The sequence below is a fragment of the Myxocyprinus asiaticus genome, chromosome 50 (assembly GCF_019703515.2).
Source record: "Myxocyprinus asiaticus isolate MX2 ecotype Aquarium Trade chromosome 50, UBuf_Myxa_2, whole genome shotgun sequence".
In the NCBI taxonomy this organism is placed as follows: domain Eukaryota; kingdom Metazoa; phylum Chordata; class Actinopteri; order Cypriniformes; family Catostomidae; genus Myxocyprinus; species Myxocyprinus asiaticus.
The window spans coordinates 15,419,685-15,447,137 of NC_059393.1; the positions used below are offsets into that span (position 1 = coordinate 15,419,685).

General features: G+C 37.4%; 1 protein-coding gene across 2 annotated transcripts; it reads right to left on the reverse strand.

The window, feature by feature from the left end:
* Positions 1–396: 396 nt before the first annotated feature.
* LOC127439196 (basigin-like) lies at positions 397–25,530 on the reverse strand. 2 transcript variants are annotated; one of them, XM_051695342.1, is made up of 9 exons: positions 25,316–25,530; positions 24,482–24,633; positions 14,468–14,636; positions 11,689–11,777; positions 10,190–10,332; positions 9,591–9,867; positions 2,535–2,559; positions 1,597–1,670; positions 397–1,511 (listed from the first exon to the last, which is right to left on the reverse strand). In XM_051695342.1, exons 2-8 carry the CDS (start codon positions 24,492–24,494, stop codon positions 1,610–1,612), a joined length of 777 nt encoding a protein of 258 aa, XP_051551302.1. In that variant the 5' UTR covers positions 24,495–24,633; positions 25,316–25,530; the 3' UTR covers positions 397–1,511; positions 1,597–1,609. The 2 variants fall into 2 exon arrangements, with proteins under 2 accessions (XP_051551302.1, XP_051551301.1); XM_051695341.1 differs by lacking the exons at positions 24,482–24,633; positions 25,316–25,530 and adding exons at positions 19,884–20,234; positions 21,395–21,610.
* Positions 25,531–27,453: the final 1,923 nt, after the last annotated feature.

Sequence of the window (27,453 nt, forward strand, 5' to 3'; positions counted from 1 at the left end):
GCAGAGAAGAATGGCAGAAAATCTCCAAATCCAGGTGTGCAAAGCTTGTTGCATCATACCCAAAAATACTTGAGGCTGTAATCGCTGCCAAAGGTGCTTCAACTAAGTACTGAGTTAAGGGTCTGAATACTTATGCCTGTGTGATATTTCAGTTTTTTCTTTTTAATAAATTTGCAAAGTTATCAAAAATCTGTTTTTTGCTTTGTCATTATGGGGTATGGAGTGTGGATTGATGTGAAAAATAATTTAAAGCATTCTAGCATAGGCTTCAACATAACAAAATGTGAGAAAAATGAAGGGGTCTGAATACTTGATGAATACACTGTATATATTAAATATATTCAAGAGAACCATATATTATATATATATATATATATATTCAAAAGAGAACCAATGTTGAAATCAAAAAAGTTTATTCAGATTGTGCAAGTCAGTACAGTTGACAGTGTATTAGATTTCCTATGGCACTAAGGCAAAATAATTTATACACTTCTAATAAGGTCTTAACTTTTATGCACCTCAACTTGGAAATGGCACACATCCAGACACTATGCATCACAATGTATTGAGCATGACTTCTGAAATGTCTACAGGAGAGTATTATTAAGCAACTAAATAAGCCTTCACTATACATCGCTTTCACTGACTTCTCATCTAAATATATTACCATCTCATTGACCTAAATATTAGATTTAAACATTTTGGCAACAATTTACATACTTGATTATCGGAGTAGCAAATGGCACGCCTTTCTAGCACTTGGTCCTTATGGGTTAGTAGCGGCTTAGGAGCCAACATCAAAATCTACACAAGCATCTTTAAAAATAAGCCCTTTGAGATGTTAAATGGAAAAATTGTTAACCCAACAGAAAAAAATTAAAAGTGGCATTCGACCATCCACACTGGAACAGTGCGCTTTCAAATGCAGAAACAACACAAGTACTGCACATACAAGTTGTTAAATTAAGTTGTTGCCATGATTAAAAACAGCATGTTTTTACAATACAATGAAGTGGCAAGACATTAAGGCTTACAGAAAAGAAAATCACTGCCAAAAAGTGTGAACAACAGGTCCTTTGACTCCTGCCAAAGAAACCTTTTAGATAGTTTCAGCTACAGAGATCTGTGTAGACACGGAACATTGTCAAATTACCATGCTTCTGAACAGTGAAAAGGTAGATGATTTAGAAACCGTTGTACACTCGTGAGGAACATTGAAGAAAGCCAGGACAAAACCAAAAAAAAATTGTTTATTCCCACATTTAGAGATCTTCAATAAACACATCTACAACTAGAATACAATCATGCAATCCCCCCACCCCCCCAAAAACAATCACTTTTAAAAACATCAGCTGGCAGCACATTACAGACCGGAGTAACAAGTAAAAGGAGACCAATTAATATCTCAATACATTTATCCTCAAGTGAAAGGTTGTTTAACTCTCAGGGTGCACTATATTGCAACAACTATACAACTCAATGCTCATCTTCAACAGTAGTCATCAGGATACCTGACAAGAACAGAGCAAGAAAATCAGATATTTTGTTGTTTCAAGAAGAAAGTGTGACAAACTTGTCAAGTTTGTCTTGCCTCACCTTTTCTCCCATCTCAGTTGGAGTTTCTTTGCCGGACGTTTTTGTCTTTGTGGTTCGTGGCGGCATTGCTCTTCCTGAAAAACATGATTTCACTTAAGTTCCCTCTTTGATGCTCTCAAGGATTTCCTGAGCTAGAACCATATTGTGGAGCTGTTTTCTAGATTTCAATACGGCATTGAAGTTCTTTTGAAAAAGATCAAAATCAACCTCTAGAATCTATCTGGTCCCATTGAAACACGTTACTATACCTACACTTTTTTGAAATGGTTTTTGCATGGCTTGTTGTACGTATCGCAGCACTTTCCAGGTGAAACACTAGAGGTGCTACAACAAATTACTTTTAACATGTTATTTGTGTGAAAGGGAATAAAAGGCAGATTATCGGTTCATAAACATTTTGCTCCGTTCCTCACACAATGCTCTATGACATCAGAAAACTTTTACTATAATGCATAATTTGTTAGGCAATACATTTTAACGTTTGCATTACATAACCAACTACATTCATAAGCTTGTTCAGGCGCGCAATCAAATTAGGTCGTAATTCAACTGATAGCGCATCGCACTTGCGATGCAAAGGACCGCGGTCCAAGTACAGAAGAGCGTGCAAGCTGTGTGTCAGAAGCATCACAAAATGTCATGGTTGCTTCAGCGATTGCGTTTTTCATCTCACGTTTGCTTTTTATGACACTATCGGTTAGATCTAGGTTTAAGGTAGGTTCTGTTGATTTAAAACTCGATAGAGCATTAACCTTAAAATCCTTATCCATTTGGGAGAACATTTAATTCTCTTTCAGCACCACACAATGGACATTGCGCCTCATAATTTTCACGATACGTACAAAGAACCACATAATATTTGTAAAAATGTCAGTCAATTTTCACAAGATCAGGCTGTCTAGAATATATGTGTAATGTAAAAGATTACAAAAACTTACAGTGGAGCAGATCCTGCGTCGTCATCTACAGGCACCAAGAGGGCACACATGGAAAGACGAAATCAAAGTTAAACTTATTTTACAGGTTTATAGATACAAGACTTCCCTGTCTACTTTTACAGTTAGCTTGTCTAGTTCTGAGAGCCTCAAGAGACAGTGAGATAACTAAATACATGAAGAGTACTGTACATTTTGATTATGGGACAACATTTTATTTAAATTCATAATTCAGTCCATTCTACTGCTAAACTGCTTGATTTAGGAGTCTAAAAACGTCAACAAGTATACACTATCTCTTTACTGCACTGCTGAATGATTCGTGCAGAATGATGCCGTTCCATTAAACATGCAGTCTGATGTTGGATTGAAAGGATATGTTCAGTGGTTTTCAACACAAAGCATATAACGACAACTAAAGGTCGACTGATATGTTGGTTTTGCCAATGAATTGGCACCGATAACAGATTTCTGGAACTATCGGTTATCGGCAAAATTCCACACTGATCGTTTTTCCCCATTGCATCCGATGCTGGAGCGGCTGGGAAGGATCCGCTCTCATTATGCAGTATGAGAGTGGCCTCTAGAGGCGAAATCACTTCACTGATGCCTTTGTGGTGTTTGTTTTGACATGCGAGACTACAATCTGCAAGGAGCGGAACACTTCATGAGCAAATTTAAAACAACAACGAAAAGGTATGTATACAGTACACGTTGTCATATCATTTAAGTCATTAATTTGTTGACTAGATGCTGCATTAGTAGAGAACAGCAGTATGTTTGCCGACAAGGCTGAGAGGACACTAACATTTAAAGCTAACCTCAAGCAGTTAGAACAATGTGACAAAAATACACGCAAGTCCTACCCAAATGTTTAAATTCACGATTATACCATCTATTTGCATTAGTTTATATCCAGCTGGTCACGTTTATGCATTCTTTAGCCAGCTAAGTTGCATATTTAAAGCTAGTGATGTGAGAAAGCAAGTTAATATCTTCATGCAGCCGAGATAAATGTATAAACAAATCAAACGCATCTGATTTCAATTTTAAAAAATGTATCGTACCTGTAATTTGATAACTTCAGATCGATCGTGTTCTTGCGCTAAAAAAGGCTAGAGACAGCGCAGAAAGCAGGTGTCTCAATATGCTTTTAAAGTTATTTTTAATTAGACACATCATCTAAAAAAACAGCACTCCTGCACAAGACGTTGAATAAACAAAAACAAAGGGAAACTAAAGACTTTTGTCTAATGCGTTTACATAGAAAAACAAATGGAAGGTTGCAAAAGCATTCAGTGTGAACAGACCTTTACAGTTGGTGGAGGTCTCTGGTCTTTGCGTCTTGCTCTCTTATAAGCGTTTCTCAGATTAAGCAATGAGTTGTTTAAATGCTTTGTCAGGAAAGATGTTCAACTTTGAAATGTGTGTCTCGAGATTCTCGCGTTCGGTTCCAGTCTATTGTGTTTCTGGCCTGAGCTCATAGTCTGAGCCACTTCACAACTGAGTTCAGCCGAATATCACTATCTGTGAATATTGCTACTCTACAAACAACTGCACTGAATAAAATACAACGTGGTATTTCACTGTTATTATGAAGCTTGAGTCTAGAGTAGTAGGAATCAGTGCAAGTGTACCACCATGTGAACTGTTTATTGAAGCATCCCCCCCCCCCCCCCATTTTACTTTTAACTTAACATTTGAGAATATGGGCAGACTAAAACTATTTATTTTATGCACATTAGTTGAAAATGAAATGTTTTTTTTTTTTTTTTTTTTTTTCAGCCAGGATAGGAATGTTCTATGCAATAATATAACAGTGCTGAATGGTTTATGTATATATTTCACCCTCTTGTGAACTAAGGAAACAACGTCAATTTAAAAATAAGCTAACATTAAAATACGAATATTAGTTCATATACAGCTGAAGTCATTAAAACAAATTTTAACCACTCCACAGATTTAATATTAGCAAACTATAGTTTTGGCAAGTTGTTTTGAAACAGATTGTTTCACTTTTAATTTACTATATCACAATCCCAGTGGGACATAAGTTTACATACACTAAGTTAACTGTGCCTTTAAGCAGCTTAGAATATTCCAGAAAATGATGTCAAGACTTTAGACAATTAGCCAGTTAGATTCTGATAGGAGGTGTACCTGTGGATGTATTCTACCTTGAAACTCAGTGCCTCTTTCTTGACATCATGGGAAAATCAAAAGAAATCAGCCAAGACCTCAGAGAAAAAAAAAAAAAAAAAAAAATTTGTGGACGTCCACAAGTCTGGTTCAACCTTAAGAGCAATTTCCAAATGCCTGAAAGTACGCAAGTATAAACACCATGGGACCACGCAGCCATCATACTGCTCAGGAGAGAGATGCATTCTGTCTCATAGATGGCATCATGAGGAAGGAAAATTATGTGGATACATTGAAGCAACATCAAGACATCAGCCAGGAAGTTAAAGCTCGGTCGCAAATGGGTCTTCCAAATGGACAATGACCCCAAGCATACATCCAAAGTTGTGGCAAAATGGCTTAAGAACAATGAAGTCAAGGTATTGGAGTGGCCATCACCAAGCCCTAACCTCAATCCGATAGAAACTTTGCGGGCAGAACTGAAAAAGCATGTGCGAGCAAGGAGGCCTACAAACCTGACTCAGTTACACCAGTTCTGTCAGAAGGAATGGGCCAAAATTCCAGCAACTTATTGTGAGAAGCTTGTGGAAGGCTACCCAAAATGTTTGACCCAAGTTAAACAATTTAAAGACAATGCTACCAAAGTGTATGTATACGTCTGACCCACTGGGAATGTGATGAAAGAAATGAAAGCTGAAATAAATCACTCTCTACTATTATTATGGCATTTCATTTTTTTTTCTCCCCTTTACTCCCCAATTTGGAATGCCCAATTCCCAATGCGCTCTAAGTTCTCGTGGTGGCGTAGTAGCTCACCTCAATCCAGGTGGCGGAGGACTAATCTCAGTTGCCTCCGCGTCTGAGATCGTCAATCCGCACATCTTATCACGTGGCTTGTTGAGCGCTTTACTGCAGAGATGTAGCGCGTGTGGAGGCTTCACGCTATTCTCCGTGGCATCGATGCACAACTCACAACACGCCCCACCCAGAGCGAGAACCACACATTATAGCGACCACGAGGAGTTACCCCATGTGACTCTACCCTCCCTAGCAACCGGGCCAATTTGGTTGCTTATGAGACCTGGCTGGAGTCACTCAGCACGCCCTGGATTTGAACTCACAACCCCTCCAGGGGTGGTAGTCAGCGTCTTTACTCGCTGAGCTACCCAGGCCCCCTCACCATTTCACATTCTTAAAATACAGTAGTGATCCTAACTGACCTAAGACGGAATGTTTTCTATGATTAAATATCAGGAATTGTGAAAAACTGAGTGTGGAGAGCAGGGCGCGCCGAACGGCGACTGTGTGGAGCGAGGCTGGGTTGGAAACCTGAAGCAGATTATCTCGCCCAGCTGTGGCTGATTGCAGCGTTAACGGGCAAGATATAAAGCCGCGGCGAGAGCTGCTGTTGGGGAGAGACACGGAGAGAGGGAGAGAGACTCAACGAAGCTGTTTGTGTGTAGTGTTGAGCTGAAAAGCCAACTGAGTTTGTGTAGTGTTGAGCTGAAAAGCCAACAGTTTATTTGTAGTGTTGAGCTGAAAAGCCAACTGAGTTTGTGTAGTGAAGCTGAAAAGCAAACCTTGTGTGTACTGCTGAAAAGTGGCCTTATTGTGTGCGACTGAAAAGTACAACAATAAATGTCTACCTGTTTGTCAAGCCGGCTCCAGCATCCTCCTTTTGCCAAGAACTGCCTTACACTGAGTTTAAATGTATTTGGCTAAGGTGTATGTAAACTTCTGACTTCAACTGTATATTAATATTTATATATTTCATTTAAAAAGCACAATAAATTTTCATGGTTCAGTCACTACTGTTTATTTTTGTAATAAAGTTCAGCACTATTTTACTTTGTGTTATTTTTTTTCATTCAGTATCAATTTTAAAAATCGGTTGATTAATCGGTTATCAACTTAGTTATCGATATAGGTAAAATCCACTATCGGTCAACCTCTAACGATAACTGTTTCTAGTCAAGTATCATTGTTTGGAGCACAAACTTGCCATTAGCTGCGACATTCTCACGAAACCTGTGAGGAAAATGTCAAGGCCCTGTTTTACTCAATTAGTGCCCGACTGATATATCGGTCGGCCGATATTAGCCTTTCACCGATATATTGGTATCGCTGTATATTTTACCGATATGCGCCAATATGAAAACTTTTTTTCAGAACATATAATGCAGAAAACAATGCTTTAGAATTGGTGTCGTAGCGTAGTTTGTCCAGCAGAGTGCGCTCCGAATCCATTGTTTACAGAGCTGACTCTGAACTGACGATGGCTCTGCAGACAGGGGAGTTCAGTGTGTCATCACGGTAAGTTGTTAACTAGTTTGTGAAATACATACAGGAAAGTTATAAAACAATGACCCCATCATTTTCCCTTTTAAATATAACTAATATAATATTAACCTTGTCCCTGACAACCATGTCACTCCTGTTTATCACATCTGTTTGCTGTTAGCCAGCTATAGTTTGTAAACATCAGAGCATCTTTTTGCAGCTCAGCAGCCAACGGTGCAGTGGTGGATTGGGTCTGTTGAGTGTTGATTTCACGCTATGTTATTACCTAGTTGGTGTGACAATGCTGGAAAGTAAAATAAACATCCATATTTTACTCTCCGTGACAATGAGCTTATAGCTAACTAGCTAATCAGTACTGATGTTAAACTATTTTATTTTTATTTATTCTTTATTTGAATGGTCAGCATTTGACTGATACTAAACATACAGTACTGATGTTTATTTAGCTATTTATTGTATTTTTATTGATTCTTTATTTTCATTTCTAGAATTTGATGACAATGTATAATAATGTCAAATATTCTTTGATAAAAATATTTAAGAAAGCAGCCTTCCTTTGCATAGTCATATCGGTGCAAAATCAGTGAAAAATCCACATAGAAAAAGTCTGTTTTCATTCCAACTCAAATATATTGGCCACCATATCGGTAATCGGCAAATTTTCCCCCTCTAAAATTGGTATCCGTCTCAAATCCCATATCAGTCGGGCTCTACTCAAAATCAAAAGCAACAACTAAGAAATTAGATTTTGTATACAGAAAATGAAGCCTAATTTTATGGCCATTAAGATTTCTTACATTGTGACATTATTTTCATGACAGTTACGCAGATTTTGGCCCACATTTCTGTTCATTCTAATATTTCCAATACTGCAACACACAGATTATATGAATTGTATTTACAAATCAAAGTAGTACTCCCTTGGTACTGCCTTTCATTTTTGCATATTTTAATTAAGAATATAATTGAACAACAGCACGGGTCTTACTGTAATAAAGTAAAAACATGACTGTATTACAGTAATGAGAGTTCCCATTTAAAACAATGGGAATAGTAAAAGTAAAATGTCAGAGAAAACAAAACAAAAAATCTTAATGGTCCTAAATGTAGGCTTTATTTTCTTTTTGAAAATTTTATATAGTTTCGTATAGACCTTATTCACAGCAGCGCCATCTTTTTAACGAGAATGAAATGAGGCTTTGAGGGATAGACTTACCATCTCTTCAATGGCATGCACGGTATAAAGCTGTAAAAAGCTTCTAGATCCTAATGGATTTTCCACAACTCATGTTGTCTGGAGTGTTTTTGTCTACTGAATGTTCTTGAAGATATTTTTTTCAATGTTTTGTCCACGGATTGATCCAAAAACACTTTAAACTGCAGTACAGCCCATTGAAGAGATTGTACATCTGTCACTCACAGCCTCGTTGTCATTCCAGTCAAAAATCAAAGATGGCTCTGCTGTGAGTAAGGTCTATTGATTTGAGGTTAAATATGACCAGGACATTTTCTTGACTGGTTTCGTGAGATTCACCCAAACGTTGTTTAAAGATACTATTCAGTTTATGGATCAGTCCCTGTGTAGGCTGTCAAATAGCATTATATCATCTATAAACTTGCACACTTTATTTCTGCATAGATCCCCCCAAAATTTTCATATTAAAAAGCAACCTATGATAACACCCCACTCCATTCCAGTACATAGTAGATAAGCCTAAGGAAATGACAATGGATTTGTGAAATGAAACAATGCCTGTTTGAAAAAGAACAGTTTAAAATACTACAGCTACTGGCAAGGTTGCACTACACAAATCAAAGATAAATGTTTTAAGATGTGGGTTGAAAACCAACAAATATATTCTTAAATAAAACAGAGTTGAATCCTTGTGTAAAAGACACCTTTACTGCCCAATTTTTCATGCAGAGAGCATGTCCAAACACATTCAGAACAAAGAATAGCAGTTAAAGTAATACTGAATTTGGGATATATAATTTTCCACCCTTTGTGTCATATGGGCGCTGCCTCGCAGAGACAAATGAGACCCATAAGGAACCACTGCAGTAATTTAGCACTGAAGAATATCATGCAATGAGAAAATTATGCAGAGAGCATGCAAGGAAATATAACATGATCCTTCGGAAATGTCATCTTGGTTATTGGGTTTTAAATGTCAAGGTATTATGCACATTCTAAACTGCAACATGTCAGACTCAACTTAACCCTTTCACTGGCTAAGGGAGAACAAACAAGTCACTTTTCTTTTTGAAGAAACTCATTCTGACAAATCTGATGTATTTTATCTTCTCATTTAAGACAAACTGTCAGTGAAAGTTGTAAGTCCACTGCAGTCTGACATGCAGTTTTGAGCACTTACCACAATGTAAAAGCAGCAGCGAACAGAGAAATAAACAAAGTAAATAATAAAAATAGACTCAACTAAGGCACAGCCACACACTGCAGCCAAATAAATGTACAAAATCAAACTGAAATTGGATCCTGCACCATTATAAATAAAAAAATTAATTAAAAAAAAAAGGATTTTTTTTATTATTATTTACATCCACTGAACATTTGGATTGCGAAAGATCACTATGACGTAAATGACTCCCGTCACTTACCGTCATTGATTTCGTCAGGCTTTCTCCTCTTCTCGTAGATAAAAATGATGGTGACGAGAATGATGACCTCAGCGACTATGCCAAGGAAGGGCCACAGGGCAGCTAAGCGACTGCGCACATGCAGTTGAATCTGATCGTGGGCTGATCCCAGATCATTAAGACCAAGGCACCGATAGTTGCCCATGTCGTTGTTGATATCCAGATCTTTCACGTACAGTGTGGTCTTGTTGGGAGTGTTCTTGATTTCATACTTGTCAGTGCCATTTTCGATGGCATCCTGTGTGTTGACAAGGACACCAACGTAAATGCTCATAGTAAAAAGAAGGAAATCGCTTACAAGCTGATAGCTTAACAAATCAGTTTCACAAGTTTCTGTTTACGTTGAGAGATAACTACGTAAATCTCATGAGATACATCAAATATGATAGGTCTGCTATACATCAGTTAAACAGTATTGTATTCACACTATGCCAAGAGACATTTGGCAAATCTTTGCAATTTTAATGACTGCATGCATTTAAAACTAATGTCAAACCACAAGGCCAGGCACCTATCACCTGTTCTTGCAACATGCACAGTCTTTTAAAACCTTTGTGTACCTTTATCCCAGTTCCATCTTCGGAAAGCTTGTACCAACTCCAGTCAGTAGGCAAGGGGTATCCATGGCTCACACATGCAAGAACAGCCTTGTCATTCTCATTACCATATTCAGTGTGTTTGTAGGCTGCGACGTGTGGGAGAGCTAACGGGAAGGGCATTGGGCACAAAGTCAAAAACCAGGATAAATACAGTTCGTAATATTCCTTAATAAAACAGCAGTTGTAGTTCAATAACAAATTTATGCCTTAAGTTGTGTTCTGGTCATTCTGACCTGGACAATTTTTTTTTTTTTTAACTGCTGTTTTTTTTTACTCAATCCAACTGAAATAACATTTCTTGACCTCGTTCACATATGGTATCTGAAAACATTTTATTTACTTTTTTTTGCTAGGATTTCACTGTTACACTTGTGTTCCCAGTCAAAAATGACTAGCCACTGGAAATTACTACACATTTTGGATGTCTCCTCGATCAAACACACCTGATTCAACTCATCTCGTTAGTGGAGACTCCAATACTTATATTGGGTGTCAGAAAAGGGCGACATGCAAAATATGCAGTGCTAGGGGGCCTCCAGGACTGGTTTGAGAACCACTGCTTTAGAAAAAGTCCTCGAACATGTGCACAAACTCACAACACACGTGTTTTGAGTGCCCTTTTGTGCATCGCCTTTCCATGTAATCTCTTTGATGAACATTTCAAGATCTCTACCATATGTTGTGTTTGGGCTTGTTTGAATCGGGATAGTACGCTGCGAGTTATACGTCATTGTCTATGTTATATGTATTTTTCAGGAAGTAATAAAGAAAAACGGGATAAAAAGCCACTCCAGTTTAATATATTTGTCTAAGTGGGAATTTCATACACTAATACTCACTGCAGTTTGGCCTTTAAGTTTAACTAATTTGCTCATTTCATTCTACTAACCGAGACCTTTCCAATGATATATAACGCTTGGCTATCTCATCTTTAAGGTTTTATCAACTCTGATTATAATTGTTGTGATTGCAAATGGTGAGAATGAAACAGTTCTTATTTGTCAGCAAATTAAATAGCATTATTCAAGAATTGATAGGATCAGCTATATGCATTGTAAAGTCCAGATTTAAAGCTGTAAACTGACACCTATTTGGTTCAGAACAAGCAAGTGGTTTTTAAATTATTATTATTATTCAGCAGGGAGTGCCCTCCAGCTCTCGGTTCAATGAATCCTATCAATAAAAAATAAAAATAAAAATGCTTTAATATGTTCAAAAAAGGAATACAAAACCAGTCATAATTACTAAAAAAAAAAAAGTTTTATAAAAATATCTAAAAGCAATATCTTGTAATAATATCCAATATGAGAGATTTATGAACAATCTTAGTGGGCCAGTCATTTTTGACCAGGAACACAAAATGTGTTAGCACAACAAACACAACACTAGGGTTAATATCTTACATTAATTTAAGTTCCAACTGTGTTGGATGCAGATAGACTAGACTCAACAGTTCTTACCTTTGACTTCAATGGTTTTATTAACCTGAGGTTCTGTTAGGAAGACGCATGAATATATTCCTGAAAAGTGGTAATCAATCTTTTCAATGCTGTTGTGGGGAGGGGAAAAAAAAAAACAGCAGTGAGCCCAACAAATCAAAATCACCCCCCCAAACAGTAACCATCTACAGCAGTATATGTATTAGGGCTGCACGATTATGACATATCAATATTGTGGATTGTAGTTTATTAATTTTGATATAATTTACATTAAAAATACTTATTTTGGGTGGATCACCTGCACGCCATATTTTCTATATACAGTGCTTCCTGATTTCTTCTATTTTTGTGTATTTTTCATAGTACAATGTTTTAGATCTTCAAACAACATAAAACAAAAGGCAAACTGAGTAAACACTAAATACAGTTTTCAAATATACAGTTGTGGCCAAAAATATTGGCACCCTTGGTAAATGAGCAAAGAGGGCTGTAAAAAAAAAAAAAAAAAAAGTCTGCATTGTTTGTCCTTTTGATCTTTCATTAAAATAAAATAAAAAAATAAACTGAGAAAAACATTAATTTAATAATGAGATTTCCCCTTTCAATTGTTTCTTCAATTAAAAGGTTAGATTGTGATTGTTTATCCTTTTGATCTTTAATAAAAATAAAAAAAAATGTAGATTTGTTTTCACAGTCTTCTTTGATCATACTTACCAAGGGTGCCAAAATTTTTGGCTATATTTTTTTATTGAAGCAAAAGTTATCCAACACTTATAACACCCATGTGAAAGCGAGAGAGGCCTGCAGTTCCTCAGATGTTGTCCTTGGCTTTTTTGTGACTTCCTGGATGAGTCGTCGCTGTGCTCTTGGAGCACAGTCGCTGTGATTTTGTAAGGTCGGCCACTTTTGGGAAGGTTCACTACTGTGAACCCCATTATGAATGCAGTTTCATAGATTTGGGGATTTAGTAACTGAGGCGGCAAATACTTTTTCATACAGGCCCAGCTGGTATTGGATAACTTTTTTGCTTCAATAAATAACATTATCATTTAAAAACTGGATTTTGTGTTTACTCAGATTGCCTTTGTTTTGTTAGATTTTGTTTGAATTTTTGAAAATTCAGTATGAGATATACACAAAAACAGAAGAAATCAGATCAAAAAGTTGAGAACGGTTTCTGAATTTTATGGCTGTTTTATCAGTAAATGAAGTCTTGCCTAAAATAAATGCCTAAATGGTCAACTTAAGATTGGCCCTCTTAGCAGCATGAAAAACAAAACTGTACTTCAGATTTTGAAAAGGATACACACAAGCGAGTAACGCACTTGTGATTGCGTACAATGCTCAACCACTGCAAAAATACACGTCAAATAGAAAATTAAATTTAAAATTCACACACTTAAGATCTACATGGCTGCTATAATTGACACTTTTCACAATTAGTTAATTGTGGCAGCTTTAATTGTAAACAAACATTTATTTGATTAATTGTGCAGCCCTAGTATGTATACTAGGGGTGTAATGGTGTATCGAGGCACTATTTATCGCAGTTCTAAAATGCATTAGGGAGATTGGTTTATTTGTTTGTTTTTAATTATTTTACAAGCATCCAATACATGCGACGTCCTAAGCCTACGTAAGTGTTTTGTCAAAGCAAAGTCTTCAAAAAGTGTTTCTACCATCAAACGTCGCTTTTCTTCAATTTGTATCATTAATTAATGTAGCGCTATTCACGGACAGAGCAATATTATGTTTTATAGTATTGTAATGTGACTATAACCATTGGCTTTCAAAGTAAGTTCAGTTAGGATGCCAGTGGGGTTGTTAAGGACACTTGTTTAAGATTTTTGGCAAATTAGGATGCTTCTGTAATGCTCTTTTCCTATCTATGGTTAACTTTTCTTGATTCAGGCTTAAAGAATTGTAAACTGAACCGAACCGTGAGCTCAATATCGTGAACTAAACCATAAGAGTAGTAAACCATTACACCCCTAATGTATACCGAGTACAGTATGTAAATTTTCTATACGCATAGAATACTCAGATGATCTACTATGTTTACCAAGGCAGTATAAAAAAAGTGCGCATTGGTCGCCATCACCAATGCACTTCACTTTAACTTCCATTTCCAGTGTGACGAATGAACCAGAAGTAATAACAGCCATGAATTTTAACATCTCTTTCTTGACTTATTTGATAAGCAAAATAGCTGTTTTTAGGTGACAATGTAGCACAATACCGTTTTAAATGTTTATCATGGAATGAAGCCTACTGTTTGACTTAATATTAAAAAAATTGTGTATACAGTGCAGTATTCAGCAAGTACAAAGCTAGAATTCCAATCTGAACAAGACATGTGAAAAAAAAAAAAAAATCTCCCTGAATTCTTTCATGGGCCCACAGGTGCCTTTAATATAAAAGCCTCATCATACCTATAAAGGTGGATGGGAGGTAAATAAAGCAAAACAAACAGGTATCTGTAAAGTAAACAGCTTTTCCAGTATGCTGTGCAGGCATCCCCATGGATATTTTTTTCCAACCCAGCAGCTCTGCTTCTGCACTAATGGGAATTAAGGTCAGAGTGTTGAGCGTCAGATGATTATTGGTGCTACTGCTGCAGACAGAGCCACGTGACAACTCCATCTCAATAACTATGAATTAACAAAGAGACTGCACAATACTTAATGGATGCTTAAACATTCTAAATCTGGGAAGCTGATTATTAAAGGAAATGACATTAAGCACTACTTTTAGCTCGTCTTTAGTCAAACATTTATTTATTTGAGTTTAAGGAACATACTAGTACTCCGTGTAAAGGCCTGAACTGGATGATTTGGAGTTGTCAATGGTCTTGCCATTCCTGGTCCAATAGTGGCCTTTAACTGGAGAGGAGGGGTTGGTAAGGTTACAGCTGAGAGTTGCAGAGGTCAGGTTGTTCACCACAGTTGGAACAGTCAGAATGTTGGCATCTGCACATGCATAAAAGTAGCAAGTTACCACAAATACACTAACCACTGATAAGGTTTTAGGCTATAATATTATAACTTTTCAGGTTACCACATCTTTTGACCAATGAATTTCCATAACTTCCATTTGTGTGTGTGTAAAAAATCATGAAAATAATTTTATGGAGCTGAGCATAAATTTATATTCACTATAGAAATTTCCATAAATTTTAAGTAGTGATAGATCGATCTATTGGCCAGGCAGATTAATCGGGCCAAATAACAGTGTTCACTTGGCCGATTAAAAGAGTGTTAAAGGGATAGTTCACTCAAAAATGAAAATTCTCTCATTTACTCACCCTCATGTCATCCCATATATGTATGACTCTTTCATCTGCTGAACTCAGATTAAGATTTTTTAGAAGAATTTCTCAGCTCTTTTGGTCCATACAATGCAAGTAAATGGGTGCCAAAAGTCTGAAGCTCAATAAAATCACACAAGTCAGCATATAAAGTAATTCTTAAGACTCCAGTGGTTAAATCCATGTCTTCAGAAGTGATTTGATAGGTGTGGGTGAGAAACAGATCACTTTCACATTCTTCATGCAAACTGCCCCCCTACTGGGCAGGGAGAAGAATTTCAAGCAAAATATTGATCCATTTCTCACCCACACCTATAATCTGAAGATATGAATTAAAACACTGGAGTCGTATGGATTCCTTTTATAATGTCTTTGTGCTTTTTGAAGCGTCAAAATTTTGACACCCATTCACTTGCACTGTATGGACCTTTAGAGCTGAAATATTTTTCACAAAATTATAATTTGTGTTCTACACATCTGGGATGGCATGAGGGTGAGTAAATGATGAGATATTTCATTTTTGGGTGGACTATCCCTTAAACTTTCCCTTGAGTCAGTTCCAAAATCTACCAATAGATGTGTCAATGAAAAGAAAACAATTTCTCTTTTCAAGTTTTTTTCCTCCCAAGTTTAAGCGAATTTGAGTAAATATTGTATGTCTTCATTTCACATTAGAAATTTTGTGTACATCTGATTTACTGTTGTTAAACTGTATGGCATTTATATTGGCCATCCTGCTCGCTAGATACTGGTATCAGTCATTGAAAAACCCAGATTGGTGGACCACTATCAAGACTTCCCTCCCAAAAAAATCTAATGTTTACAAATTGCTCACCAACTCATGTGCCGTTGAAACTTAGGTATCCTTTAAAATGAATCTACCAACCTCAAGATGAAGTGCAGTGGTACTCTGAAATTAGTATTTTTACATAAAAGACAGGACAGAATAGATTGGAACATTGCTGTCCAGATGTTTACCACAATGTGCACAAAAATGCACATTGTGCTAGAAAACACTAAAAAAGGGAGAAGTGAAGGTAGATTTGGGCTGTGAGCTACAGGGTAACATTTAAGTAATAGCTCACCCAAAAATGAAAATTTGCTGATAATTTACTCACCCTCAGGCAATCCAAGATGTATATGACCTTCTTTCTTCATCAGAACAGGATTTAAGATTTTTAGGAAAGTATCCCAGGTTTTTAGCTTCATCCAATGCAAGTGAATGGACACCAATTTTTGACGGTCCAAAAAGCACAGTTAGTCAGCATAAAAGTAATCCACAAGACTCCAGCCAATCAAGTAATGTCTTCTGATGTGAATCAATAGGTTTGTGTGAAAAACAAATTGCTAATTAAAACTTATTTAACTTTAAATCGGCGCTTCCGCCAGCTCTCCGTAGCTGTTTGAATTGACCTAGCTCTCATGTGAAGTTCGTTCCTCTGTGGTAAACAGAGTGGAACTTCTGAATTCTCACGAGAGCACGCCAACAAGTTGACGTCACGCAACAGCGACGTGAGACATCGAGTGTTTACAGGAAGCTATTTTTTTTTAAAGTTAAGTTTTAATTAGCGATTAGTTTTTCACACAAACGTATCGTTTCACTTCAGAAGACATTACTTGACTGGCTGGAGTCGTGTGGATTACTTTGATGCTGAGTAAGTGTGCTTTTTGGACCATCAAAAACTGGTGTCCATTCACTTGCATTGGATGAAGCTTAAAAACCTGGGATACTTTTCCTAAAAATCTTAAATCCTGTTCTGATGAAGAAAGAAGATCATATACATCTTGGATGTCCTGAGGGTGAGTAAATTATCAGCTCCTTTAAGGAGTGAGCAGTTTGTAAATGAACATAGACAAGTCAGGATAGAGGGGAAATAAACTCCATGAGTTCATTAAATTGCTGTAGTTTATAGGAAGAATTGTAGGTTTTCTGCGGTTGTGTGCAATTAAAGATTTGCTGAGTGTAATACTCTTTAGACCAGGGGTCGGCAACCTTTTTGACATGAAGTGCCATTTCATTTTTTTCACAGAGCATCATGTGAATGTAATGTACATTGCTTTAATGAAAGAAACCCTGTCCTTTTGTACAAAATGAGTTAACAGTTAATGTCACAAATTTGCTTATTTGATTACCGATCACAAAACTGTGTGGAATCTTAAATATTTCTTATATTTTATACATTTTACTAAATCACACAGAGGGGTTATCACTAGCATGCAAGCAACAGAGAGAGAGGAGCAGGCTATTTTATTTATAAGTTTTTCGCACCTGCATTCAAATCTACATCTTGATGTAATCCTTCCTCATGATGTAGCGTTTTCATAAGCTGAATGGGAGACTAAACACAAATAAAGTGTGATGAGACTCGTGCTGCACGTGCAAGCCATTCGCACATCACAAACCGATCAACTATTTAGGCCTTTTCTGTGAATCGCACCTGCAAAATCCTAAAACTTTATTTCCAGGTTTAATTTATATTTTTAATAGACTCCACGATGCAGAGTTATGTTTTCTCTTTTAATCTAATTTTGAATGTGACCATGGTTCAAGGAGGGTGTACCTGTATGATTACATCACATGCTGTTCTGAAAGCAAAAAGAAAAATGAAAAAGAGAACGTAGGCTGTCATCCACATAGTCTGACCGAATCAAAGCGAGCGTTTACTCGCACGATTAACCAAAAGTGAAGTGCTGCCGGCTCATGATTCGCAAATGGCTTGCACACACTGCACGAGTCTGTTGGGTATATTGCAGTCTCGTCACATTTTTCATTTAGCCTCCCATTCAGCTCATGAAAACACACTGCGTGATCATGAGGAAGGATTACATCAAGATGTAGATTAGAATGCAGGTGCGGAATTTATATAAATAAAATAAGTCTACTCACTCGCCATTGCTGGCGTGCCACTGATTACCCCTCCGCGTGCCATAGGTTGCCGACCCCTGCTTTAGACATTGGGAGCCAAATTGTCAAGCCACACATCTAAAGAGCTTTTGGATGTTCTAGTACATGCGAAACATTTACTGAAGGAAAGCCATGTTAAAGACATAATCTGAGCCCTTTTTCAGAAATACATGCCAATTAGTACATCATACACCTTCTGACCAGCAGTAACATTAAACGATCAATGCCATTTCTTTAAAAGGTTCACCTTATGGCCCTACAGTGATGGGAATCATAAGGAATTTAACAATTCTGTTCTGATTCTGAAACCTCTTAACAATTCCAGTTCTTTTACGGTTCCAGTAACGATTCCAGTAATTCTTTTAGTATTTAAGGATTATTTGAAAATAGGAAATGCAGTTCTTATTAAATTTACTGCCCTCTGCAGTCTGTTGCCAAACCATGAGAATTCAGATTTTTACAAAGCAAAAAAAAAAAAAATCAATACATGTAATTCAATTTTTGTAAAAGGTGGGTTTGCAGATTTTGAGACATAAATATTAGCCAATAAATGATTCTAACAATATTTTAAATAAAAATCTAAAACAAGAAAAATGATGGCACATTTCATTTATTCTTTTATAAAATGCCACTCATTACAACAAAATCATTTGAAGAGACCTGTGAAGTCTCAAAGGTCTGAAGTAAAATATATAACATTATATAACTGTCTCAAGAAACTGTTACTGTTTAGACTGTTATACTTCAGGCTTGTGAGACTTCAACAGTTCTCATCAGTTGGAAATTCATAACTTGCGCTTGATACTTCTATACCGTAATATACTGGAAGCACTGTGCTTTATGAGCTGTAGATTCAAAAGAACCATCTCAGAATCATTCTTTATGGATTCGGACTACACTGGAAGTGCTGTATGTTTTGCATTGTAGATTCAAAAGAGCCGGCTCATGAGAGTAATTTGTTTGGGAATTAAAATACACTGATCACATTGTGTGTTTTACGCTCTAGAGTCAGTAGAAGACAGTGCTGCTGCTGAAATGCACTGCTGGGAACAGTATTTTTGCACAGTGTTTCATTCACATCAACGGAAAGTTGCACGTAGGGGAACCATGAATGGAACCGAAAATCGTGAAGCTCATACAGTTCTGGTATTTTTTAAAGAATGGAATTAGTTCTGAACAAGGACTGGTTCTCGGTACCCAACCCTACGCACTTATATGCTCCAAAAGGCATTGGATTACTTTAAAGGAACAGCCAGTGCTAGAGTAGAGATTGTGTGGAAGAAATGATTCTGTGTTGTGTTAAGCCAGGTTCACAATGTACGAATAAGGCAGCAATTTTGCCATCTGAGGCCACATCCAAACTAATTCATTTCAGTTTGAAACCTGTGTTTTCAGTTTTCTAATGTCATCGTTTTAAAGTATGTGGTAATGGTGAGGTTTTTTTTGTGAATGTAACGAAATCAATGCATTTAGTGAAAACGAATAGTGTGGACGTCACCTGAAACAAATTTCAGGTATCGTAAAAGATTTCTTGTCAAAGCGCAAAAGCATGTCTTTGTGTGAAATGTTCACTAATCTCTGATTAATTGCTTTTGCGATGAATCTTAGCCTCTGACGAAGTTCTGGCAGTGTCAGAATTTTGGCATCACAGTTGAGCAGTGTGACTACATCTACGTCAAACAGATGGTGTTAAATACCTAGCGAGCACTGCCAATCGGGACCAAAGTGTCGAAAATGTGTTTTGTACAGTCTGGCTTGTCGCATACTGTGCAATGGATTTTACCCAAGATCTCACTGGGATCATATTGCATGATCTGACAAGCAACAATCGTAAAGAGCCATGAAAATCGTACACTGTGCACCTGGCTTTAGCAGCTGGTCCTGGTTTCTAGTTAAAGGACAAAACAAGGTAAAGGGCAAGGCCAGGGAGAGTCTGAATCTACAGGACTTTCTTCCGCTACACTAGGGGAGACGTGGTGTTTCCATCTCCACAATGTAACTCACGTTCAAACACTATAACATTCGCTTGCGAGCGAATCCACTTGACTTTGGGTGGGGTCCTGAGGTCGTTGCGGTCAGGGTCATTGGATGCACGGCACTCGTAAACGCCCGTGTCGTTGAGCGTTAGGTTGGTGAGGATGAGCGTGCTGGCAGCATGGTGGATATAGGTGGCATTGATGTGCACACGTTCCTCTCGTGCGCCGTCAAACAGCTGAGTAACAATCTCATCTGGTTCCTCGCCCTCTATGAACCACCACTGAATTTCAGGGATGGGATTGCCTATGACCTCGCAATGAAGCTCTGCACTGTCTTCTATCAGTTTCATCTGCGACAAGGGCGATTTTATGAAGCCCGCTGGACATTTGGATTTGTCAGATGAATGGGACCAGTGATTAAAATGGATTTGGTTTCAAAGCAAACGATTCATTGAGATGATATGAATAATGATTAGAAGCATACAGGCAGGCAAAGAGAAGAAGAAACAAAAGAAGAGAAAAGAAAGAATGTTACAATGGAAGACATAAAACAGGCATACATAAGAAACAGATGGATTTTGTGTATCATTATACAAGTCCAAATCCTGGCTCACATGAGTGCTTTTTAGCACTTTATGATACCAAAATCCAAATGTTGAGGCATTTAAAAAACAATGAGTTAAAGCATGCATTCATATAAAAGCTTAATATATCAAGAAATGCAATGAAAAATGAAATTTGACAAAGTATGAAATTCATAATTTGGAATAAATAGATGAAAAGCAATGGTGATGACCGATGAGGCAAAGGACATGTCATTGATGAATGTCAAATTCTGATTACAGTAAAATATGATGGATATATAAAAATAAAGTTAGTACATTTACATGTAAAGTTATTACGCTAAAACTGGGTATTATTGAGTAGTTGAGCTAGTCTCTTATTCTGACAAAGTATAAATGACAATGCAAAAATGAATATTTGTAATTACGAAAAATATGGCAGGTTAAATACACATTGGGCATCACCTGTCTTTCAGAACATGTGCTGTGGCAAACTGTGGTCCAATTAATGTTTACATGCACTGAAAGTATCTTAGTATTTTCATCTTGTTTTCCAGTAACAATATCTGTTCATTATTAAAACAAGTCAAATTCACTTGAAAATCAAAATGACAAAGGCATTTTGTCATGTTTTCAGAGAAATATAAACAAAACTGAGTAAAGTTTATGCTCATAACAAGAAAAATAATTTTGCCAATAGGGTAAAAAAAAAAAAAAACTGTTTCAAGGGTGGCGGTATAGTTTTTCTTGCTTTAAGCATAAATCCTGCAAAATTTAGTTAGATACAAAAATAAAATTTTTGCAGTGTGCTGGACTAAGTCTAAGCTAAGCTGCAATCATGTTAGGTTTGTTAGTCAAACTTTCCAAAAATCATATGATTCAAGTAAGATTAAATCATTTACATGACATTTAAAAAATAAGAATTATTCTTTCAATCTGACTGAAATCAAACTTTTAAATGTGCATATAAACATACCGAATGACAGACTTTTCCTTGTGAGCATGTACTCCGAGAATAACATTCAAAGGTTGTTCTGTGCTAATCCCCATGGAGAACTTTCAATGGAATTCTTCTGATCACCTTAGAACAATACACACGGCGGACAACATGGGAGTCTGTGCAGTGCTTCTTGAAAAACACCACTCCACATCAATGACAAGAACTGTTTGAGATCAGCTTCAGATCTCCAGTTTCTTCCTGTAGTGTAGCACATATATGTTTTCAGTGCATTTTGTTTTTAAACAAGAGTGAGGCACTCCCATTTCGATCCCATTTATCCCCACTGTTGAGAAAATGTTTTTGCATGTTAGCTAGGGAGGAGTAAAAAAGGGTGGATGTCCACAGTCAAAGCAATGAGACTCCACACATGCCTTGAGCCTGAAATAACATCATCTGCCCTTTGAAAGGGAACAGGCCTCATCCAAGTGAATATCATGAAAGGTCACCTCTACAGTGTTCACTTAAAGGCACTCCTCTACTCTAAAAGACAAACTAACTCTTCTGACAGGATTATTAACGTGTACTTCAGTGCTTGGATTTAGTGTGTTATAATTCAGATTTTAATTAAATAAGATGGCATTTCAGCTAAACATCCAAAGCTTAAATTCTAAATAATTCAAACTCTACGGAGGTCCTTTTTTGGTACAAAGTCTGCCGCTACTAGATAATTAACTTATTCAAACTGCTCTAGTAAACAAGTTTTCCTCTCTCATTAAGCCAACATGCAGATTCATTGACTGGGGGTTGAATGGTCACCTGTTTGATCACTGTAGTTTTAGAATTATTTACTTAACTTTAAATCAAGTTTTATATATTTCCATCATTTTTAATTCGATTACATCATTCGCAATTCTTTATTCATCCCCTCATTCAAGTCGTTAAGTGCACAGTCTTACACCTTTGACTTTTGGTCTGATTTTCAAAATACTTTTTTGCTTCGAAGCAAAGTCTAAACTTACTTTCTGCATGTGTATTTTGAGGATTCCAACAACAGATGATACTAGCCATGATTTGTGTCATTAAATCAATATGATTAATACTACTTACACTCTTTTGAATTTAATGAAGTCTACATCTAATTAGACCTGAGAAACACCACATTTTTCATGCCTTTATAAAGTGTGTCACAGTCATAGAAATATGCCTGACACTCAACAAGGACGTAGTTAATACGCAAAAGAACAAGACATAAATGGTCCTTTTTTCTATTCTTTAAATGCATCCTAGTTGTGTAGATGCAGCAGCATCATTCAAAATTAATAGTTTTCAGTTACAGATGCCATTGTAGAAATGAACTATTCGCAATCAGCCATGATTAATTTAATCCAAGAGTGAAAATGTCCAATAAAAAGACATTCAGCTGGCCATGTGGTTCTGAAATGGCAGCCCCCATGAGGGCGCTCCTGCCCCATGTAGAATAAAACAGCTTTTATAGGTTACTGATGAGTCCTCAACTCATGTGAGTGGTCATGATTTTATACATACGTTTCAAAATTAATTTCTTTGAGAAAACTTTTTTTAATGGGGAAACAATTACTTTAGTTAGGGCCCTGAAACTCTTATACAGTATTTAATAAAATCCCAATGGGAAAATACGAATGGGAAAAATACTTTGGGAACAAAGATGGCTGAAAAAGTGAGCATGCATTGTTGCACTACACATATAGTTCGGCTTCAAAAGACTTAATGAATGAATTGTATGAAATACTTTTTTTGTCCTTGTTGCATCTTGACAGATGGGGTCGTCAATCTCTTTCGTTTTATGGATGAGGAAGCAGCGCGGACAAACATTTGCTAAATTATTCAAAAAGAGTTTAAAGGAAGAAAAAAAAAGTATACAGATTAAAAGCAGCTTTATTCATTTCTGGGTCAACATTTCCTTTAATGCTGATGGCCTGTAAGAAATAATCTAGTGTGCTGATAAGAAACATCTTTCCTGCGTTAGCCCTTGCATAGACTATTATTTAACTTAAATGTGCATTACAAAAAGTATTAGTCACTGATACTAAACTGACTAGTCCCATTGGGATAAAGAATGCCTGAACAAAAAAAGGCTCGATGTTAAAAAGCTGAAAGCAAGTATCCTTGCACCTTAGAGGGTCTAACAAAAAGAAGCTGTGAATTGTTGAAGGATAGGACAGAACCATCCTTGATGCCAAAAAAAATCATTGGGTGTATGTTGAGAAACACACTTTCAAGGCATTTTCCAGAGTGCAAAATGGCTGCCAAATCAAAACACCTCCACAAACAAAACACTTTTTGATGGCTATTAACCTGGTAAAAAAAAAATCACCTGCTTGTTCGCTCATAACCAAGTTGAGCGGGGGGAGCTGCCAGCTCAGGTTTTGCTGCAGCGTATGTGCCACAGTATTCAGGAACTCTATAAGTAAACCTGTTGCTCTTTCAAAGTACAAATCTGTTCTGGTGACAGAGGTCATAGTGAGCACAAAAAGGAACCAGTAATTTCTAGAGCAGTTTTGAGTACGGGTCGAGGCTTGTGTGTAGAAATCCACCACCTACAGCGTTTAGAACTCTATTTCTAACTGCAAGCTAGAAGCTGATTAGGTTCGGATTTACAGACATTACCAGACATTAATTTAGCTGCTGCTGGGAGACGAATTATGCTATGATGTTACCAGGCCCTAAAACAATCTCATTATCCTGCTGCTGTCCATTTTCATTTATCATGCAAAGCACCATTAATTTACCTCAGGGGTTGGATCAATCGGCTCATACAGAAAAACACATTGAGTATATATGATTTGTATTTCCAAGTGAAGGGTACACTGCTCTAATGAAAATAACTTTCATTACCATAATAGTAATGGTGGTTATGTGCCTACAGGTTCAGAGGGTTTGTGGGGATTTCTGAGCGTGGGCCATTTACAGTGATGGAACATTATAATGAGCTTAGGCTAAGCTTTTTACGGACCAAGGATAGACTAAAAGATGAAACAAATTTTACGCCAGATGATTGGACAAAATACTTGATGATGCTTTGCCTTTTCAGCTTCCATTATATGATTATATGCCCTAAATTTGAGAATGTAACTACAGGCTCACCTAGTTGTCCCATTGCTTTCTCAACTAATGTTTCATTAGACCTGCCAACAATGACAGCATGCTGACTGCAGGCCTCCAAATCTAGTCTGCACTGGTTTTAATGGCTGCCTGCTGCTTACTGTGTTTAAACATCATTCACTGGAGTAACCGACCTGCCAGGGAACAGAACAGACATTAATATTAAACAGCAAAGACTGGCTGAGACCTGCTGGTTGTTGAGCCCCAGTGAGAGATCACATGAAACTCAGCAATAATTAGCCAAAATGTCAACCAAGAAGCATGAAAGAAGAATTGGAGAGAAGATACTGTCCAATTTGGTAAATGTGTAACTTAAAAGCTTACAACACCCTTTGAGGATTAACGGGTATTTTACATTAAAGCAAGGCAGATAATCAGCACATGGTGGTTTAAGTACAGAACTTTAGCTATAATACGGTCATGATCTATGCTGTTGCTAACATCTCACTGGTGAATTTTCTATCGATTTCCTCTTTTTACAAATTCTTCTCAATACATCTTTCCAGTCGTTTATATTTTTACATTTTTGTGAGAAATGTGATGCATGCGTTCTGATATGCAACGAGAGAGAAAACGTGTATTTTAAAAACACATCCGCTTTTGCTATAGCTCGATGCGCGTGCGCCCACAAAACTACGACGGCTTTATCGGCTTTTAAACGTTTGAAAACCTTTAAATCAGCCATTAACGACGTATTTTGCTTTACTGTGGGCTACAAACGTAAAACAAATTAAAAAATGATGTTGTCTCGGCCAGTGTTTTTGTCAGCAGTCTGGTTAGTGAAAAAATGGACAACATAAAAACGCGACGCCTTACCTGTCAGAGCCTCGGCTTGAAAAAAAAACACAAAAAATGCAAACGTTCCGACGAACAGCCACATGTTCCCCCTACTTTTCATGGTGAAGTATTAAAATATGTGTAGCCGTGTAAAAAATGAGGACTGTTTGTAAATGTAGAGACAGCACGGAACAGAATCCACGACGAGGTCCCGTCGCCTTCTACTTGTTCCGAAACGTACTCGAGAACGCGCACGTATACAGGCGAAAGCTCTTACGTCATCACGTCCGGTCCTGAGCGGCATCACGGCCCTCGCTGCCTGTAAATTTCAACATAGTAGCGCACACATGTTCGTGCGTTGAAAACAAGTAAACTGATTTCGAAATAAACAAAGCAGCAGGCACTTTCAAATAACCATATCAGGCTAAATATTCTATACATATAATGAATGAAGAGTGGGAATATGATCCATAAAGTTTTGATTGGTTTTCATGTCTTTATGTTTCTAAATTAAGGTTTTCCAGTATCCACAATATTCTCAGTGAATCTACTGTATTTCGCTAGATGGTCGGAATTTCCGGTTTGCTAACGGGTCTCTGCTTGCTTGCGTGTCATGCGGTTAGATTCTTGATTTTTAAATGTTGTAAGATGTCTTAAAAATTGCCCGGGCAATGTGTGCAGAGATGGTTATCCTAATAATCAAGCGAAACTAAAGTTTTTTTTATCTAAAACAGCAATGTTATGATCAGAAGCCACTTGCAAAGCACAGCGCTCCAGTCCCAGGTGCTGCTATTTCCATCGGCTTTCTACAAAAGGATTGACTTAGGAACATCTGTTTGAAAAAGCTTTGGAATAATTTGTTTGTGTGCTCTTTTCACTTTACTGGCAAAAAGTCAACAGTGGAGATTACTTATATTATCCACTGTTACCAGGGCCGTAGTTAGTGGGGTGAAAGGTGGTAACGATTCTAGGGGCCCAAAAGTACAGGGGGCCCCCCACAACGGTGGTTTACATCAGTCGCAAGCTCTCTCTGAGGGAGACGAAGTACAGCACCATTGAGAAGGAGTGTCTTGCGATCAAGTGAGCAGTCCACCATCTGCTACTACCTGCTGGGGCGGGCCTTCAACTTCTGCTCAGATCACACCCCACTCCAATGGCTCCACCTCATGAAGGATACCAACACGTGGATCACCCGCTGGTACCTGGCACTTCAACCATTCAAATTTGAGGTGATCCACAGATCAGGGGCGCAGATGGCTGTCGCTGATTTTCTCTCCCAAAATGGGGGGGGGCTTGTCAGGCCGGACGGTTCCCTGGCCTGAGTCGGGTGGCGAGGGTATGTGGGGATGGGGGCATGGTCGTGTGTCTGTCTGCGGGAGAGGGAGAGCGGTGAGGCTCGTCACCTGGGTTTTCATTATCTCTATCACCTGTTTCTTGTTATAGAGATGGCGGAGGGAGACCTGAAAAAGCACACAAATGCGTCAGAGTGGGAGAGAGAGTGACAGTGGAGAGTGTTGTCTGCATGTGCCCGTCATATTATAGGGAGAAACGCAGAGAATCTTCTGTTTACCTTTGGCCACTAAGAGCCCTTTTATGTTAAAGTTTTGTCTGACCCTGAACAAGTAAATAAAATACGATGATAGTTCGCTGCCTGCTGACTCCTCCATTGCCCAGAAACCACGAACCTGTCACAAATACATACTGTTTTATAGTTGCTTTACAGAGAACATTGAACTTTTGTGTACAAAGTTTATAATGTATGTCCAAATAAATGTTTATTTGTATTGCATATACTTCTTTTGTATGGTACAGTTTATTGTGTGGCTGCTAAGACATCGTTATTTCCTACACAAGAACAATAAATTCAGTCTATCAACAGGTTTAGCTGTTCAGTCAACAGCAAAACATTTCATGTAGGTTATAGCATTTAGATACAGAGATGATGTATGTAAACTAACAATTATAAAGCTAGATTGAGCTTAGTACACATTCAGCTCCCACAAAATAATTGTATTTTATCCAAAAAAAATGGCAGCACGACAGTATCATCGCATGAGTCCTGTAATACACAAGCATCCTGCTGTCTGGACCTCTCCTGTATCTGCAGTAAGTACATAATCTCGGTACAACAAACTCTTCAGACTAGACTCAATATATGCTTTAAAATAAACATAATT

What these genes read in the sequence shown, in the direction of transcription:
- LOC127439196 (XM_051695341.1), bottom strand. Translation starts at nt 21,440, where the DNA reads ATGTTATTCTCGGAGTACATGCTCACAAGGAAAAGTCTGTCATTCG. An exon ending in TAAAACCATTGAAGTCAAAG is followed by an intron (nt 10,333 to 11,688) that starts GTAAGAACTGTT and finishes CCTTCCCGTTAG; the next exon opens with CTCTCCCACACGTCGCAGCC. An exon ending in GCCTGACGAAATCAATGACG is followed by an intron (nt 2,560 to 9,590) that starts GTAAGTGACGGG and finishes TGGTGCCTGTAG; the next exon opens with ATGACGACGCAGGATCTGCT.